The sequence below is a fragment of the Palaemon carinicauda genome, chromosome 24 (genome assembly GCF_036898095.1).
Source record: "Palaemon carinicauda isolate YSFRI2023 chromosome 24, ASM3689809v2, whole genome shotgun sequence".
Lineage (NCBI taxonomy): Eukaryota > Metazoa > Arthropoda > Malacostraca > Decapoda > Palaemonidae > Palaemon > Palaemon carinicauda.
The window spans coordinates 8,981,863-8,999,362 of NC_090748.1; the positions used below are offsets into that span (position 1 = coordinate 8,981,863).

The 17,500-nt window shown below is 34.2% G+C and overlaps 2 protein-coding genes and 16 non-coding genes across 18 annotated transcripts in view; 8 read left to right on the forward strand and 10 right to left on the reverse strand.

Annotated features, from left to right (window-relative positions):
- The window catches only part of Aduk (Another Drosophila Unc-51-like kinase), a 151,097-nt gene that overhangs the window by 48,192 nt on the left and 85,405 nt on the right, over positions 1 to 17,500 (reverse strand). The window lies entirely within an intron of this gene.
- Positions 1 to 17,500, forward strand: part of LOC137618064 (uncharacterized) — a 46,908-nt gene that overhangs the window by 8,484 nt on the left and 20,924 nt on the right. Inside the window, exon 2 of the mRNA XM_068348034.1 lies at positions 16,817 to 17,031. Within this exon, the coding sequence (XP_068204135.1) occupies positions 16,817 to 17,031 (215 nt within the window). The remainder of the gene's footprint in view (positions 1 to 16,816; positions 17,032 to 17,500) is intronic.
- TRNAL-CAA (transfer RNA leucine (anticodon CAA)) lies at positions 354 to 475 on the reverse strand. The gene is made up of 2 exons: positions 438 to 475; positions 354 to 398 (listed from the first exon to the last, which is right to left on the reverse strand). It is a non-coding gene; the product is annotated as a tRNA-Leu (tRNA).
- On the forward strand, positions 1,507 to 1,628 carry TRNAL-CAA (transfer RNA leucine (anticodon CAA)). The gene is made up of 2 exons: positions 1,507 to 1,544; positions 1,584 to 1,628. It is a non-coding gene; the product is annotated as a tRNA-Leu (tRNA).
- On the forward strand, positions 2,120 to 2,241 carry TRNAL-CAA (transfer RNA leucine (anticodon CAA)). The gene is made up of 2 exons: positions 2,120 to 2,157; positions 2,197 to 2,241. It is a non-coding gene; the product is annotated as a tRNA-Leu (tRNA).
- TRNAL-CAA (transfer RNA leucine (anticodon CAA)) lies at positions 2,575 to 2,696 on the reverse strand. The gene is made up of 2 exons: positions 2,659 to 2,696; positions 2,575 to 2,619 (listed from the first exon to the last, which is right to left on the reverse strand). It is a non-coding gene; the product is annotated as a tRNA-Leu (tRNA).
- Positions 3,201 to 3,322, reverse strand: TRNAL-CAA (transfer RNA leucine (anticodon CAA)). Its single transcript has 2 exons — positions 3,285 to 3,322; positions 3,201 to 3,245 (listed from the first exon to the last, which is right to left on the reverse strand). It is a non-coding gene; the product is annotated as a tRNA-Leu (tRNA).
- On the reverse strand, positions 3,822 to 3,943 carry TRNAL-CAA (transfer RNA leucine (anticodon CAA)). Its single transcript has 2 exons — positions 3,906 to 3,943; positions 3,822 to 3,866 (listed from the first exon to the last, which is right to left on the reverse strand). It is a non-coding gene; the product is annotated as a tRNA-Leu (tRNA).
- Positions 5,032 to 5,153, forward strand: TRNAL-CAA (transfer RNA leucine (anticodon CAA)). Its single transcript has 2 exons — positions 5,032 to 5,069; positions 5,109 to 5,153. It is a non-coding gene; the product is annotated as a tRNA-Leu (tRNA).
- TRNAL-CAA (transfer RNA leucine (anticodon CAA)) lies at positions 6,143 to 6,264 on the reverse strand. The gene is made up of 2 exons: positions 6,227 to 6,264; positions 6,143 to 6,187 (listed from the first exon to the last, which is right to left on the reverse strand). It is a non-coding gene; the product is annotated as a tRNA-Leu (tRNA).
- On the forward strand, positions 7,303 to 7,424 carry TRNAL-CAA (transfer RNA leucine (anticodon CAA)). Its single transcript has 2 exons — positions 7,303 to 7,340; positions 7,380 to 7,424. It is a non-coding gene; the product is annotated as a tRNA-Leu (tRNA).
- Positions 7,757 to 7,878, reverse strand: TRNAL-CAA (transfer RNA leucine (anticodon CAA)). Its single transcript has 2 exons — positions 7,841 to 7,878; positions 7,757 to 7,801 (listed from the first exon to the last, which is right to left on the reverse strand). It is a non-coding gene; the product is annotated as a tRNA-Leu (tRNA).
- Positions 8,397 to 8,518, reverse strand: TRNAL-CAA (transfer RNA leucine (anticodon CAA)). Its single transcript has 2 exons — positions 8,481 to 8,518; positions 8,397 to 8,441 (listed from the first exon to the last, which is right to left on the reverse strand). It is a non-coding gene; the product is annotated as a tRNA-Leu (tRNA).
- TRNAL-CAA (transfer RNA leucine (anticodon CAA)) lies at positions 9,032 to 9,153 on the reverse strand. Its single transcript has 2 exons — positions 9,116 to 9,153; positions 9,032 to 9,076 (listed from the first exon to the last, which is right to left on the reverse strand). It is a non-coding gene; the product is annotated as a tRNA-Leu (tRNA).
- On the forward strand, positions 10,241 to 10,362 carry TRNAL-CAA (transfer RNA leucine (anticodon CAA)). The gene is made up of 2 exons: positions 10,241 to 10,278; positions 10,318 to 10,362. It is a non-coding gene; the product is annotated as a tRNA-Leu (tRNA).
- On the reverse strand, positions 11,352 to 11,473 carry TRNAL-CAA (transfer RNA leucine (anticodon CAA)). The gene is made up of 2 exons: positions 11,436 to 11,473; positions 11,352 to 11,396 (listed from the first exon to the last, which is right to left on the reverse strand). It is a non-coding gene; the product is annotated as a tRNA-Leu (tRNA).
- Positions 12,506 to 12,627, forward strand: TRNAL-CAA (transfer RNA leucine (anticodon CAA)). The gene is made up of 2 exons: positions 12,506 to 12,543; positions 12,583 to 12,627. It is a non-coding gene; the product is annotated as a tRNA-Leu (tRNA).
- On the forward strand, positions 13,154 to 13,275 carry TRNAL-CAA (transfer RNA leucine (anticodon CAA)). The gene is made up of 2 exons: positions 13,154 to 13,191; positions 13,231 to 13,275. It is a non-coding gene; the product is annotated as a tRNA-Leu (tRNA).

Consider the following 17,500-nt stretch of genomic DNA (forward strand, 5'->3'; position numbering starts at 1 on the left):
TCTGACAATGAATTATTTTTAGAAATTGAAAGTTTCTCAGCAATTATTTAGGTTGATGCTAGACAGCAGGATGCATTTTAATGAGAGCGTGTTGATGAAAACTGGCCGAACCTCAGACATAAATTGACATGTCTGGGGCTTTGTCCTGCAGTGGACTAGACACTGCTGCATTTGTTGTCATATATAAATATATATATTCACACAATATTAATATTTTTTTTCTATTTTTGTAAATCAATCGTTTATGTAACGATGCATTGAGAAACCACATAATCTCCTTCAAATGTCATCCAGGTTTCTGGCATCAATCTAAATAACTGCCCCCAAAAAGTTTCAAAAGCTCAAAATTCTTTTGTCAGAAGTGGGATTCGAACCCACGCCCTCAGAGAGGACCAGAAAGCCCAGTTTTCACCCTTTTATCAGAAGGAAAGATTCATCTTGAGTCTGGCGCCTTAGACCACTCGGCCATCCTGACATTGAATATTACTGCTCAGTTAGCTTAACGAGAGGTAGATTTAAAATACTATTATTATTTTTTATTTTTTTATTCTATGAGATAATATGACGAGTTTTAATGGGAAACAGTCACCAAATCGAAAAATGAATTATTCCTTCTAATTAAATTGTCTGATTGATTTTGAGTTTTCTGCCATCAAAGATCATTGACGCCGATATTGTATGTTATATAAAGAATAAAAGAAAATTCAATTTAAAACCTTAAAAGTGAGGATATACTTATAAAATTTAAATAGCCTTCAGAAGATCTGCTTCTGAAATAAATATAAAAATACCACTAGCATAATACAACAACATTTACAAAAGAGGAAGAGAGGAGAAATCTTAAGTCAAAAGGCAGAGGGTCAGGAGGTATTTCTTCAGTTCATGTTGAGGATGATCTAAAATATGAAGCTGTTGAAATAGGCGAAAAATTTTCCAGACAGGTTTGAAGTAACGTTGGTACAGAAACGTTGGTGCCTATATTTCCATAGAAAATAATCAAGGAAATTAACACAAGTGCACACACACACACACACACTATATATATATATATATATATATATATATATATATATATATATATATATATATATATGTATATATATATATATACATACATACATATATGTCTCTTTTTCTGTAAGAGACAGAAAAGGAGCAACATGTACACGAGAGCTAATTACAGTAGAGGATATTCTAACAACATTTAAGGAAATCAAATGGACATTGGGAGGACATATAATGAGAATGACAGACAATAGATGGACTTTAAGAATAACAGAATGAGTCCCTAGAGATTGTGAAGAAGCAGAGGAAGGGAGAGAAGACGATGGATTGATGAACTAAGGAAGTTTGCGGGTGTGGACTTGCATAAACATACGCAAGTGTAAGGACATGTCTGAGGCCTTTGTCCTGCAGTGAGCTAGTACTGGCTGATAATGATGATGATGACGATGACATATACCATAACTTAGTTCTCGTTAAACCGGTTGATAGGATGATCAGAATGTCAGGATGGCCGAGTGGTCTAAGGCGCCAGACTCAAGATGAATCTTCCCTTCCGATAAAAGGGTGAAAACTGGGCTTTCTGGTCCTCTCTGAGGGCGTGGGTTCGAATCCCACTTCTGACAAAGAAATTTTTAGCTTTTGAAAGTTTTTTGGCAGTTATTTAGATTGATGCCAGACACCTGGATGTGGTTCATCAATGCCTTGTTACATAAACGATTGATTTACAAAAATAGAAAAAAATTGTTAGTTGTGGAAATATATATACTTATATGTGATAACAAAGCCTCATACATGACAATTCATGTCTGGGGTTAGGCCAGTTTTCATCACCAAGCTGGACGCCGGGGATTGGTGATGGTGGGAGATTTTTGTCTGACCCCTTACAGCAAACCAATATCTCTTGACCTGCTTACTTTTGTCTTAAGATTTCTCCTCCCTCCCTCTTTTCGAAATGTACTATTTCGGTAATTGTTCAATTTCACTAGAGAGAATATTTCCTTTTTCGATTTGGCGACCCAAAAAATTGTCATGTTATTACATAAAATTTAAAAAAGAAAAAAAATCACATTTTAAAGATAGGTTCGGTTAAACCAATTGATGATAACCACTATATGTCAGGATGGCCGAGTGGTCTAAGGCGCCAGACTCAAGATGAATCTTCCCTTCCGATAAAAGGGTGAAAACTGGGCTTTCTGGTCCTCTCTGAGGGCGTGGGTTCGAATCCCACTTCTGACAAGGAATTTTTTTTAGAAATTGAAAAATTTCTCGGCAATTATTTAGATTGATGCCAGATACCGGGATGCCATTTTAATGAGAGAGTGGTGATGAAAACTGGTCGAACCCCAGACATGAATCGACATATCTGGAGCTTTGCTCTGCAGTGGACTAGACACTGCTGCATTTGTTGTTATATATAAGTATATATATTCACACAATATTAATATTTTTGTAAATCAATCGTTTATGTAACGAGGCATTAATAAACCACATACTCCTTCAAATTCCTTCCCAGTGTCTAGCATCTATTTAGATGATTGCCGAAATACTTTCAATCTCTCAAAATTTCCTTGTCAGAAGTGGGATTCGAACCCACGCCCTCAGAGAGGACCAGAAAGCCCAGTTTTCACCCTTTTATCGGAAGGGAAGATTCATCTTGAGTCTGGCGCCTTAGACCACTCGGCCATCCTGACATTCTATCTCCATGAGCAAATAGTTCAACCAAAGCTACATTTGAAATATGATTTTTTTTTTTCAATTTTATGAAATATGACAATTTTTTTGGGTCGCCAAAACGAAAAAGGAAATATTCCCTCTGGTTAAATTGAACATTTACCAAAATAGTTCATTTCGAAAATATAGAGAGAGGAATAATCTTAAGCGGGTCAGGAGATATCGGTTTGCTGTGATGGATCAGACAAAAATCTCCCACCATCACCAATCTACAGCGTCCAGCCTGGTGATGAAAACAGGCTTCACCCTAGACATGAATTGACATGTCTGAGACTTTGTCCTGCATTGGACTAAACACTGCTGTTTTTGTTGTTATATATAAGGATACTTTTTTTTTTTTTTGAAATCAATCTTTTATGTAACAGGGCATTGATAAACTACATAAACTATTTCAAATGTCATCTCAGTGTCTGGCATCACTCTAGATAATTGCCGAAAAACTTTCAATTTCTCAAAAAACTCCTTGTCAGAAGTGGGATTCGAACCCACGCCCTCAGAGAGGACCAGAAAGCCCAGTTTTCACCCTTTTATCAGAAGGGAAGATTCATCTTGAGTCTGGCGCCTTAGACCACTCGGCCATCCTGACATTCTAGATAACCGAGAAACTGGTTCAACTACACCTACATTTGAAATATTATTTTTTTTTTCTTTTTTTTTTACGAAATAATGACAATATTTTAGGTCGCTAAATCGAAAAGGAAATATTCCCCTAGTCAAATTGAGCAATTACCGAAATAGTACATTTAGAAAAGAGGGAGGGAGGAGTAATCTTACGACAAAAGATATTTGTTTGCTGTGAACAATCAGACAAAAATCTCCCACCATCACCAATCTGCGGCGTTCAGCGTGGTGATGAAAACTTGCCAAAGCCCACACATGAATTGACATATCTGGGGCTTTGTCCTGCAGTGCACTAGACACTGCTGCATTTGTTGTTATACATGAATGCATATTTACACATTAACATTTGCGTTCTATTTTGGTAAACTAATCATTGATAAACCACATACTCTCCTTCAAATGTCATCCCGGTGTCTGGTATATATCCAAATAATTGCCGAAAAACTTTCATCTCAAAACTTCCTTGTCAGAAGTGGGATTCGAACCCACGCCCTCAGAGAGGACCAGAAAGCCCAGTTTTCACCCTTCTATCGGAAGGGAAGATTTATCTTGAGTCTGGCGCCTTAGACCACTCGGCCATCCTGACATTGAGCATCAATGATCAGTTAGCTTGACCAGATTTAGATTTGAAATACTATTTTTTTTTTTTTTATTTTATGAGATAATATGACGAGTTTTAATGGGGAGGGAGGGGGTGCACCAATTCGAAAAATGAATTATTCCCTCTGATTAAATTGTCCGATTGATTTTGAGTTTTCTGTCATCCTGACATCAAAAGTCATTAACGCCGATATCATTTCTTATAAAAAAAAAAAAAGAAAAAAAGAAAATTCAATTTAAAACCTTAGAAGTGAAGATGTCCTCATAAAAGTTAAAAAGCTTTCAGAAGATCTGCTTCTGAAATAAATATAAAAATACCACTAGCATAATACAACAACATTTACAAAAGAGGAAGAGAGGAGTAATCTTAAGTCAAAAGGCAGAGGGTCAGGAGGTATTTCTTCAGTTCATGTTGAGGATGATCTAAAATATGAAGCTGTTGAAATAGGCGAAAAATTCTCCAGACATGTTTGTATTAAAACTTGTAGAGAAAATATTAGTGCCAGTATTACTATAAAAATAATCATGGAATTAACACACACACTTATGTATATATATACATATATATATATATATATATATATATATATATATTATATATATATATACATACATACATACATACATCCATACATACATACATATACTGTATATATATATATATATATATATATATATATATATATATACAGTATATATATATATATATATATATATATATATATATCCTCTTTTTCTGTCTTTTTATTTAAGAGTCAGAAAAGGAGCAGCATGGACACTAGAGCAAATTAAAGTGGAAAATGACAGACAATAGATGGACTTTAAGAATAATAGAATGAGTCCCTAGAGATTGTAAAAGAAGCAGAGGAACGAAGAGAAGACGATGGATCGACAAACTAAGGCAGTTTGCGGGCGTGGACTTACACAGAAAGACCATAAACAGACGCAAGTGGAAAGTCATGTCTGAGGCTTTTGTTCTGCAATGAGCTAGTATCGGCTGATAATGATGATGATGCTGATGACATATACCCTAAATTTAGTTTTGCTTAAACCAGTTGATGCATAGTTTAGAATGTCAGGATGGCCGAGTGGTCTAAGGCGCCAGACTCAAGATGAATCTTCCCTTCCGATAAAAGGGTGAAAACTGGGCTTTCTGGTCCTCTCTGAGGGCGTGGGTTCGAATCCCACTTCTGACAACGAATTTTTTGAGAGATTGAAAGTATTTCGGCAATTATTTAGATAGATGCTAAACACTGGGAAGGCATTAGAAGGAGTATGTGGTTTATCAATGCTTCGCAACATAAACGATTGATTTACAAAAATAAAAAAAAAATATTATTGTGTGAATATATATACTTATATATAACAACAACTACAGCAGTGTCTAGTCCAATGCAAGACAAAGCCTTAGACATGGCAATTCATGTCTGGGGTTTGGCTAGTTTTCATCACCACGCTCAACGTCGCTGATCGGTGATGGTGGGAGATTTTTGTATGATCGCTCACAGTAAACCACTATCTCCTGATCCGCTTGCTTTTATCTTAAGAATTACTTCTCTCTCCCTCTCTTCTAAATGTACTATTTCAGTAATTGTTCAATTTAACTAGAGGGAATAATTATTTTTCCAATTTAGCGACTCAAAAAATTGTCATATCTCATAAAATTTAAAAAAAAAAAAAAATCATATTTCTAATGTAGCTCTGGTCGAACCAATTGATGTCTATTGCTGAATGTCAGGAAGGCGCCAGACTTAAGATGAATCTTCCCTTCCGATAAAAGGGTGAAAACTGGGCTTTCTGGTCCTCTCTGAGGGCGTCGGTTCGAATCCCACTTCTGACAATGAATTATTTTTAGAAATTGAAAGTTTCTCAGCAATTATTTAGGTTGATGCTAGACAGCAGGATGCATTTTAATGAGAGCGTGTTGATGAAAACTGGCCGAACCTCAGACATAAATTGACATGTCTGGGGCTTTGTCCTGCAGTGGACTAGACACTGCTGCATTTGTTGTCATATATAAATATATATATTCACACAATATTAATATTTTTTTCTATTTTTGTAAATCAATCGTTTATGTAACGATGCATTGAGAAACCACATAATCTCCTTCAAATGTCATCCAGGTTTCTGGCATCAATCTAAATAACTGCCCCCAAAAAGTTTCAAAAGCTCAAAATTCTTTTGTCAGAAGTGGGATTCGAACCCACGCCCTCAGAGAGGACCAGAAAGCCCAGTTTTCACCCTTTTATCAGAAGGAAAGATTCATCTTGAGTCTGGCGCCTTAGACCACTCGGCCATCCTGACATTGAATATTACTGCTCAGTTAGCTTAACGAAAGGTAGATTTAAAATACTATTATTATTTTTTATTTTTTTATTCTATGAGATAATATGACGAGTTTTAATGGGAAACAGTCACCAAATCGAAAAATGAATTATTCCTTCTAATTAAATTGTCTGATTGATTTTGAGTTTTCTGCCATCCTGACATCAAAGATCATTGACGCAGATATTGTATGTTATATAAAGAATAAAAGAAAATTCAATTTAAAACCTTAAAAGTGAGGATATACTTATAAAATTTAAATAGCTTTCAGAAGATCTGCTTCTGAAATAAATATAAAAATACCACTAGCATAATACAACAACATTTACAAAAGAGGAAGAGAGGAGTAATCTTAAGTCAAAAGGCAGAGGTATTTCTTCAGTTCATGTTGAGGATGATCTAAAATATGAAGCTGTTGAAGTAGGCGAAAAATTCTCCAGACAGGTTTGAAGTAACGTTGGTACAGAAACGTTGGTGCCTATATTTCCATAGAAAATAATCAAGGAAATTAACACAAGTGCACACACACACACACTATATATATATATATATATATATATATATATATATATATATATATATATATATATATATATATATATATATATGTATATATATATACATACATACATATATGTCTCTTTTTCTGTAAGAGACAGAAAAGGAGCAACATGGACACGAGAGCTAATTACAGTAGAGGATATTCTAACAACATTTAAGGAAATCAAATGGACATTGGGAGGACATATAATGAGAATGACAGACAATAGATGGACTTTAAGAATAACAGAATGAGTCCCTAGAGATTGTGAAGAAGCAGAGGAAGGGAGAGAAGACGATGGATTGATGAACTAAGGAAGTTTGCGGGTGTGGACTTGCATAAACATACGCAAGTGTAAGGACATGTCTGAGGCCTTTGTCCTGCAGTGAGCTAGTACTGGCTGATAATGATGATGATGACGATGACATATACCATAACTTAGTTCTCGTTAAACCGGTTGATAGGATGATCAGAATGTCAGGATGGCCGAGTGGTCTAAGGCGCCAGACTCAAGATGAATCTTCCCTTCCGATAAAAGGGTGAAAACTGGGCTTTCTGGTCCTCTCTGAGGGCGTGGGTTCGAATCCCACTTCTGACAAGGAATATTTTTTAGATAATGAAGGTTTCTCAGCAATTATTTAGATTGATGCTAGACACCGGGATGACATTTGAAGGAGAGCATGGTGATGAAAACTGGTCGAACCCCAGACATAAATTGTCATGTCTGGGGCTTTGTTCTGCAGTGGACTAGACACTGCTGCATTTGTTGTTATATATAAGTATATATATTCACACAATATTAATATTTTTGTAAATCAATCGTTTATGTAACAAGGCATTAATAAACCACATACTCCTTCAAATTCCTTCCCAGTGTCTAGCATCTATTTAGATGATTGCCGAAATACTTTCAATCTCTCAAAAATTCATTGTCAGAAGTGGGATTCGAACCCACGCCCTCAGAGAGGACCAGAAAGCCCAGTTTTCACCCTTTTATCGGAAGGGAAGATTTATCTTGAGTCTGGCGCCTTAGACCACTCGGCCATCCTGACATTCTATCTCCATGAGCAAATAGTTCAACCAGAGCTACATTTGAAATATGATTTTTTTTTTTCAATTTTATGAAATAATATGACAATTTTTTTGGGTCGCCAAAGAGAAAAAGGAAATATTCCCTCTGGTTAAATTGAACATTTACCAAAAAAGTTCATTTCGAAAATATAGAGAGAGGAATAATCTTAAGCGGGTCAGGAGATATCGGTTTGCTGTGAGGGATCAGACAAAAATCTCCCACCATCACCAATCTACAGCGTCCAGCCTGGTGATGAAAACAGGCTTCACCCTAGACATGAATTGACATGTCTGAGACTTTGTCCTGCATTGGACTAAACACTGCTGTTTTTGTTGTTATATATATGGATACTTTTTTTTTTTTTTTTTTTTTTTTTGAAATCAATCTTTTATGTAACAGGGCATTGATAAACTACATAAACTATTTCAAATGTCATCTCAGTGTCTGGCATCACTCTAGATAATTGCCGAAAAACTTTCAATTTCTCAAAAAATTCCTTGTCAGAAGTGGGATTCGAACCCACGCCCTCAGAGAGGACCAGAAAGCCCAGTTTTCACCCTTTTATCAGAAGGGAAGATTTATCTTGAGTCTGGCGCCTTAGACCACTCGGCCATCCTGACATTCTAGATGACCGAGAAACTGGTTCAACTACACCTACATTTGAAATATTATTTTTTTTTTCTTTTTTTTTTACGAAATAATGACAATATTTTAGGTCGCTAAATCGAAAAGGAAATATTCCCCTAGTCAAATTGAGCAATTACCGAAATAGTACATTTAGAAAAGAGGGAGGGAGGAGTAATCTTACGATAAAAGTAAGTGGTCAGGAGATATTTGTTTGCTGTGAACAATCAGACAAAAATCTCCCACCATCACCAATCTGCGGCGTTCAGCGTGGTGATGAAAACTTGCCAAAGCCCACACATGAATTGACATATCTGGGGCTTTGTCTTGCAGTGCACTAGACACTGCTGCATTTGTTGTTATACATGAATGCATATTTACACATTAACATTTGCGTTCTATTTTGGTAAACTAATCATTGATAAACCACATACTCTCCTTCAAATGTCATCCCGGTGTCTGGTATATATCCAAATAATTGCCGAAAAACTTTCATCTCAAAACTTCCTTGTCAGAAGTGGGATTCGAACCCACGCCCTCAGAGAGGACCAGAAAGCCCAGTTTTCACCCTTCTATCGGAAGGGAAGATTCATCTTGAGTCTGGCGCCTTAGACCACTCGGCCATCCTGACATTAAGCATCGATGATCAGTTAGCTTGACCAGATTTAGATTTGAAATAGTATTTTTTTTTATTTTATGAGATAATATGACGAGTTTTAATGGGGAGGGAGGGGGTGCACCAATTCGAAAAATGAATTATTCCCTCTGATTAAATTGTCCGATTGATTTTGAGTTTTCTGTCATCCTGACATCAAAAGTCATTAACGCCGATATCATTTCTTATAAAAAAAAAAAAAAAAGAAAATTCAATTTAAAACCTTAGAAGTGAAGATGTCCTCATAAAAGTTAAAAAACTTTCAGAAGATCTGCTTCTGAAATAAATATAAAAATACCACTAGCATAATACAACAACATTTGCAAAAGAAGAGAGGAGAAATCTTAAGTCAAAAGGCAGAGGGTCAGGAGGTATTTCTTCAGTTCATGTTGAGGATGATCTAAAATATGAAGCTGTTGAAATAGGCGAAAAATTCTCCAGACAGGTTTGTATTAAAACTTGTAGAGAAAATATTAGTGCCTGTATTACTATAAAAATAATCATGGAATTAACACACACACTTATGTATATACATATATATATATAAATATATATATATATATATATATATATATATATATATATATACCTACATATATATATATATATATATATATATATATATATATATATACATACATACATACATACATACATATACTGTATATATATATATATATATATATATATATATATATATATATATATATATATATCCTCTTTTTCTGTCTTTTTATTTAAGAGTCAGAAAAGGAGCAGCATGGACACTAGAGCAAATTAAAGTGGAAAATGACAGACAATAGATGGACTTTAAGAATAATAGAATGAGTCCCTAGAGATTGTAAAAGAAGCAGAGGAACGAAGAGAAGACGATGGATCGACAAACTAAGGCAGTTTGCGGGCGTGGACTTACACAGAAAGACCATAAACAGACGCAAGTGGAAAGTCATGTCTGAGGCTTTTGTTCTGCAATGAGCTAGTATCGGCTGATAATGATGATGATGCTGATGACATATACCCTAAATTTAGTTTTGCTTAAACCAGTTGATGCATAGTTTAGAATGTCAGGATGGCCGAGTGGTCTAAGGCGCCAGACTCAAGATGAATCTTCCCTTCCGATAAAAGGGTGAAAACTGGGCTTTCTGGTCCTCTCTGAGGGCGTGGGTTCGAATCCCACTTCTGACAACGAATTTTTTGAGAGATTGAAAGTATTTCGGCAATTATTTAGATAGATGCTAGACACTGGGAAGGCATTAGAAGGAGTATGTGGTTTATCAATGCTTCGCAACATAAACGATTGATTTACAAAAATAAAAAAAAAATATTATTGTGTGAATATATATACTTATATATAACAACAACTACAGCAGTGTCTAGTCCAATGCAAGACAAAGCCTTAGACATGGCAATTCATGTCTGGGGTTTGGCTAGTTTTCATCACCACGCTCAACGTCGCTGATCGGTGATGGTGGGAGATTTTTGTATGATCGCTCACAGTAAACCACTATCTCCTGATCCGCTTGCTTTTATCTTAAGAATTACTTCTCTCTCCCTCTCTTCTAAATGTACTATTTCAGTAATTGTTCAATTTAACTAGAGGGAATAATTATTTTTCCAATTTAGCGACTCAAAAAATTGTCATATCTCATAAAATTTGAAAAAAAAAAAAATCATATTTCTAATGTAGCTCTGGTCGAACCAATTGATGTCTATTGCTGAATGTCAGGAAGGCGCCAGACTCAAGAGGAATCTTCCCTTCCGATAAAAGGGTGAAAACTGGGCTTTCTGGTCCTCTCTGAGGGCGTCGGTTCGAATCCCACTTCTGACAATGAATTATTTTTAGAAATTGAAAGTTTCTCAGCAATTATTTAGGTTGATGCTAGACAGCAGGATGCATTTTAATGAGAGCGTGTTGATGAAAACTGGCCGAACCTCAGACATAAATTGACATGTCTGGGGCTTTGTCCTGCAGTGGACTAGACACTGCTGCATTTGTTGTCATATATAAATATATATATTCACACAATATTAATATTTTTTTTCTATTTTTGTAAATCAATCGTTTATGTAACGATGCATTGAGAAACCACATAATCTCCTTCAAATGTCATCCAGGTTTCTGGCATCAATCTAAATAACTGCCCCCAAAGAGTTTCAAAAGCTCAAAATTCTTTTGTCAGAAGTGGGATTCGAACCCACGCCCTCAGAGAGGACCAGAAAGCCCAGTTTTCACCCTTTTATCAGAAGGAAAGATTCATCTTGAGTCTGGCGCCTTAGACCACTCGGCCATCCTGACATTGAATATTACTGCTCAGTTAGCTTAACGAAAGGTAGATTTAAAATACTATTATTATTTTTTATTTTTTTATTCTATGAGATAATATGACGAGTTTTAATGGGAAACAGTCACCAAATCGAAAAATGAATTATTCCTTCTAATTAAATTGTCTGATTGATTTTGAGTTTTCTGCCATCCTGACATCAAAGATCATTGACGCAGATATTGTATGTTATATAAAGAATAAAAGAAAATTCAATTTAAAACCTTAAAAGTGAGGATATACTTATAAAATTTAAATAGCTTTCGGAAGATCTGCTTCTGAAATAAATATAAAAATACCACTAGCATAATACAACAACATTTACAAAAGAGGAAGAGAGGAGTAATCTTAAGTCAAAAGGCAGAGGTATTTCTTCAGTTCATGTTGAGGATGATCTAAAATATGAAGCTGTTGAAGTAGGCGAAAAATTCTCCAGACAGGTTTGAAGTAACGTTGGTACAGAAACGTTGGTGCCTATATTTCCATAGAAAATAATCAAGGAAATTAACACAAGTGCACACACACACACACACACACACAATATATATATATATATATATATATATATATATATATATATATATATATATATATATATACATACATACATATATGTCTCTTTTTCTGTAAGAAACAGAAAAGGAGCAACATGGACACGAGAGCTAATTACAGTAGAGGATATTCTAACAACATTTAAGGAAATCAAATGGACATTGGGAGGACATATAATGAGAATGACAGACAATAGATGGATTTTAAGAATAACAGAATGAGTCCCTAGACATTGTGAAGAAGCAGAGGAAGGGAGAGAAGACGATGGATTGACGAACTAAGGAAGTTTGCGGGCGTGGACTTGCACAGAAAGACCATAAACAGACGCAAGTTGAAGGATATGTCTGAGACCTTTATTCTGCAATGAGCTAGTATTGGCTGATAATGATGATGATGATGATGACATATACCCTAAATTTAGTTTTGCTTAAACCAGTTGATGCATAGTTTAGAATGTCAGGATGGCCGAGTGGTCTAAGGCGCCAGACTCAAGATGAATCTTCCCTTCCGATAAAAGGGTGAAAACTGGGCTTTCTGGTCCTCTCTGAGGGCGTGGGTTCGAATCCCACTTCTGACAAAAGAAATTTTTGGGAAATTGAAACTTTCTCGGCAATTATTTAGTTTAATGCCAGACACCGGGATGACATTGGAAGGAGAGTATGTGGTTTATCAATGATTAGTTTACCAAAATAGAAAAAAAATGTTAATGTTGTGTAAATATATATATTTATATTTAACAGCAAATGCAGCAGTGTCTAATCCACTGCAGGAAAAAGCCCCAGACATGACAATTCATGTCTAGGGTTGGGCCAGTTTTCATCACCACACTGGATGCCGCGGATTGGTGATGGTGGGAGATTTTTATGTGATGGTTGAAAGCAAACTAATATCTCCTGACCCGCCTACTCTTGTCTTAAGATTACTCCTCTCTTCCTCTTTCCAAAATGTACTATTTCGGTAATTTTTCAATTTAGCAAAGGGGAATAATTCCTTTTTCGATTTAGCGACCCAACAAATTGTCATATTATTTCATAAAATTGAAAAAAAAAAAAAAAAATCACATTTTAAAGGTAGGTTTAGTTAAACTAAGTGATGCACTATATGTCAGGATGGCCGAGTGGTCTAAGGCGCCAGACTCAAGATGAATCTTCCCTTCCGATAAAAGGGTGAAAACTGGGCTTTCTGGTCCTCTCTGAGGGCGTGGGTTCGAATCCCACTTCTGACAAAGAAGTTTTAGTAATTGAAAAATATTTGGGATACAGTATATGCATGTATGCATACACGTGAACAAGCATGTATAAGGATGTGTATGCATCATTATATATATTGTTGTATAAACATTTGTTTATGTATGAAAATGTATATAGGTATATATGCATGAATATGCCTTTATATACACATGGACAAATTTAGAATAATAATTTAATGTAAACGGATATTATTATTATTATTATTATTATTATTATTATTATTATTATTAGCTAAGTTGCAACCCAAGTCGGAAAAGCAGGATGCTATAAGCCCAAGGGCTTCAACAGGGAAAATAGCCCAGTGAGGAAAGGAACAGGAAATAGATAAAGATTTTGTAAGTAACTATGGGAAATGTCCCTTTTAGAACCCTACTAGGCTAATGGGATATAAGGTCCTCCCACAAAAGGACCTGCGAATCTGGATCTTCGGAGGTGCGTGTGCGTGTGTGTGTGTGTGTGTAGCCTACAATGAAAAAATCTCTTGAAGAAGTCAAAGACAAAGCTTGTCAGGATTCACTCAATACTCTAATGTTCCCTATTTTTTTTCACACACACACACACACACATATATATATATATATATATATATATATATATATATATATATATATATGTATATATATATATATATATAGATATATACAGTATATATATATATGTATATATATATATATATATATATATATATATATATATATATATATATATATGTATATATATACATATAAACAGTATATATATATATATATATATACATATATATAATATATATATTATATATTTATATATATATATATAAATATATATATATATATATATATATATATATATGTATGTATATATACATCTATATACAGTATATACATATATATATATAAATATACAGTATATATATATATATATATATATATATATATATATATATATATATATATATATATATATATACATGTATGTATATATACATATACTGTATATACATATATACATATATATATATATATATATATATATATATATATATATATATATATGTGTGTGTGTGTGTGTGTGTGTGTGTGTGTGTGCGTGGTGTGTGCGTGTGTGTAGCCCACCCTTCAGGTTCCACCTACCAAAGGAGAATAAAGCATGTGATAAAGCAATCTATATTCTACCGCAAGTAGATATACCGTTCAAACGAATGATGAAATGTACTACACACGCAAGAGTGATGATGTAGTTACCTGATTTCGATTTTAGTTAAAGAAATAGTCGAAAACACCGAACACACTGAAGAACTACAGTGAAGATGGCAGAGCGTTCTCAGGCACCTAACTTGAGACAAAATTTTCCCAGGCGTGGGTCACTGCAAAGCTACCGACTTTCTACAATCTACAAGCATGAGATAGGCAAATAGTTCTGCACTTATCGCTACAACTACTACCATAAGGTCATAGATAGAGACTACTAGAAGCCTATTATCAGCATGATAAGCAAGTAATGGTTATATTAGCAATGTAAAATAATCTGGTGTGCATTCTTTTAAAAAATTATTCAATCGTCAGACGCAGATGGTGTTTTCCCACAGAGAAACACGATTAAAAAAATGAGGTATAGTTACCTTGCATGAGTTCTACTACGATGCTTTATTGTTTCAAATTCAAGGACATTACAGTATCTTAAACTATGTACTTGGAAATTCTTGTCTTCTTGGAGAGTTCTTCTTCAATACTAGGCAGGCAGGTAATTCTAATAGCCAGGACTTCTCCATCATGAGGCTCAATACTACACAGTATTCTAGAAGTTTTATTCCAGCTGTTACCAAGTTGTGGAATGATCTTCCTAATCGGGTAGTTGAATCAGTAGAACTTCAAAGGTTCAAAGTTGGAGCAAATGTTTTCATGTTGACCATATGACATAAGTCTTTTTTCATAGTTTATATATGACATATCTGTTTTTGGCGTTGTTAATAGTTTATATAGTACGTATCTGTTTTGACGTTGTTACTGTTTATAGAATGATTTATTGTTAATTTATTCTCATCATTTATTTATTTTCTTATTTCCTTTCCTCACTGAGCTATTTTTCCCTATCGGAGATCTTGGGCTTATAGCATCTTGCTTTTCCAACTTGGGTTGTATCTTGGATAGTAATAATAATAATAATAATAATAACAATAATAATAATAATAATAATAATAATAATAATAATAATAATAATAATAATAATAATTGACCATGTCTCCCCAGAAGTCGAGCAATCTTATTTGATGCACAAACATCTGTAAAATGTAAAATGTACTACGAAATGCCAGTGTTACGAATGTTTGAATAAAATCGTGCTGAAGTCAGATACAAAATCTAATTCATTGTTCAAACAGTAAGAAAACTCTCATGTAGAAGTATGACTGAAATTCATGTACTTGAACAATTGTGTCAGCATTCTTTTTCAATTCAGGTGTCAAGAACCTACTAAGTCCTATTTTAGTCTACTTATATTATACGGTCTGAGGCGAGTCTTTTTTTTTTCACTGTGAACGGTGGAACAGTGTTTCTAAGAATAACATTTAATGCTCTCAAGACACGCTGAGGCGTTCCTCTAGTCTAGAATCCCATAGTCATTTCACTTATGGCTTCTCATTCCTACATTTCTATAATCATGTTTATGCCAGCAAGTACTCGTTTATCGCTTAATTTTGTATTAGTCTTATTCAGAAGAAACGAAGACTTATTGTGTATTCAGTGGAGCATCCCACATTCTTACGTAGAACGTTCATCAGAGGATGCACTCATATCGAAAGATATTGACATAACAGCGCGTATGAGAAAGATACTTTTCCGACTATATCCCATTGAGAAACTTTAGTTGTTGTATTGCATATCAACGTCCTTTTGGGTTTATATATATATATATATATATATATATATATATATATATATATATATATATATACATATATATATATATATATATATATATATATATATATATATATGCATTTATATATACATATATATATATATGATTATATATAAATATATATATATATATATATATATATATAAATATATATATATATATATATTATATATATACATATATATATATATATATATACGTATATATATGTATATATATATATATAATTTATATGACCACTCCCTATTAAATAAGAGCAAGCATATGGCTATATATATATATATATATATATATATATATATATATATATATATATATATATATATACACATACATATATATATATATATATATATATATATATATATATATATATATATATATATATATATTTCTTTCCTGTCCCGCAGAGTGGTATTACCAGGCTTATGAATACTTGGTCTCTCCCCATCCCTCTGGTAGGGGGAGAGGGAGTGGTCATATAAATTATATATATATATATATATATATATATATATATATATATGTGTGTGTGTGTGTGTGTGTGTGTGTGTATGTGTGTGTGCACATCCTAGAATTATTCACAATTAACTCGTTCATTTCTTTTTCTATTTTCAGCTCAGAGCCACGAATGCGAACGTCTATGCTTGCCCGATGACGTCAGAACCTGCGTGTACGAATTCCGCCTGCAAGAATACTACACCTTGAGTCGGGCTTGCTATGACTGTCCGGACAACATGACAGACTGCAGCCGACCCGAATGTATTGCTGCCGATGGCTTCCGCAGGCCATTGCTCGCGATTAATCGTATGCTTCCAGGACCTTCGATCAGTGTAAGCTATGTGGTCCACACCATAAATCTTTATTATTATTATTATTATTATTATTATTATTATTATTAGTTGCTAAACTGCAACCCTAGTTGGAAAGTAAGATGCTATAAGCTGAAGGGCTTCAACAGGGAAAATAGCCCAGTCAGGAAAGGCCAAAAAATAAATTACTTGAGAATTAGTATCATTATTATCATTAATATTATTAGCTAAGCTATAATGCTAGTTGGAAAAGCAGGATGCTAAAAGCCCAAGGGCTCCAACAGGGAAAAATAGCCCAGTGAGGAAAGAAAAAAAGGAAACAGAATAGTGTGCCTGAGTGTACCCTCAGCAAGAGAACTCTAACCCAAGACAGTGCTGAGAAAAAAACGCAATTTCACAGAATAACTATCTTTTGTCTTTCAATTTTTGCCTTTATTAATGGCAGATTAGATACATAGATTCAACAAATAAGTCAGTTATTCAAATAATT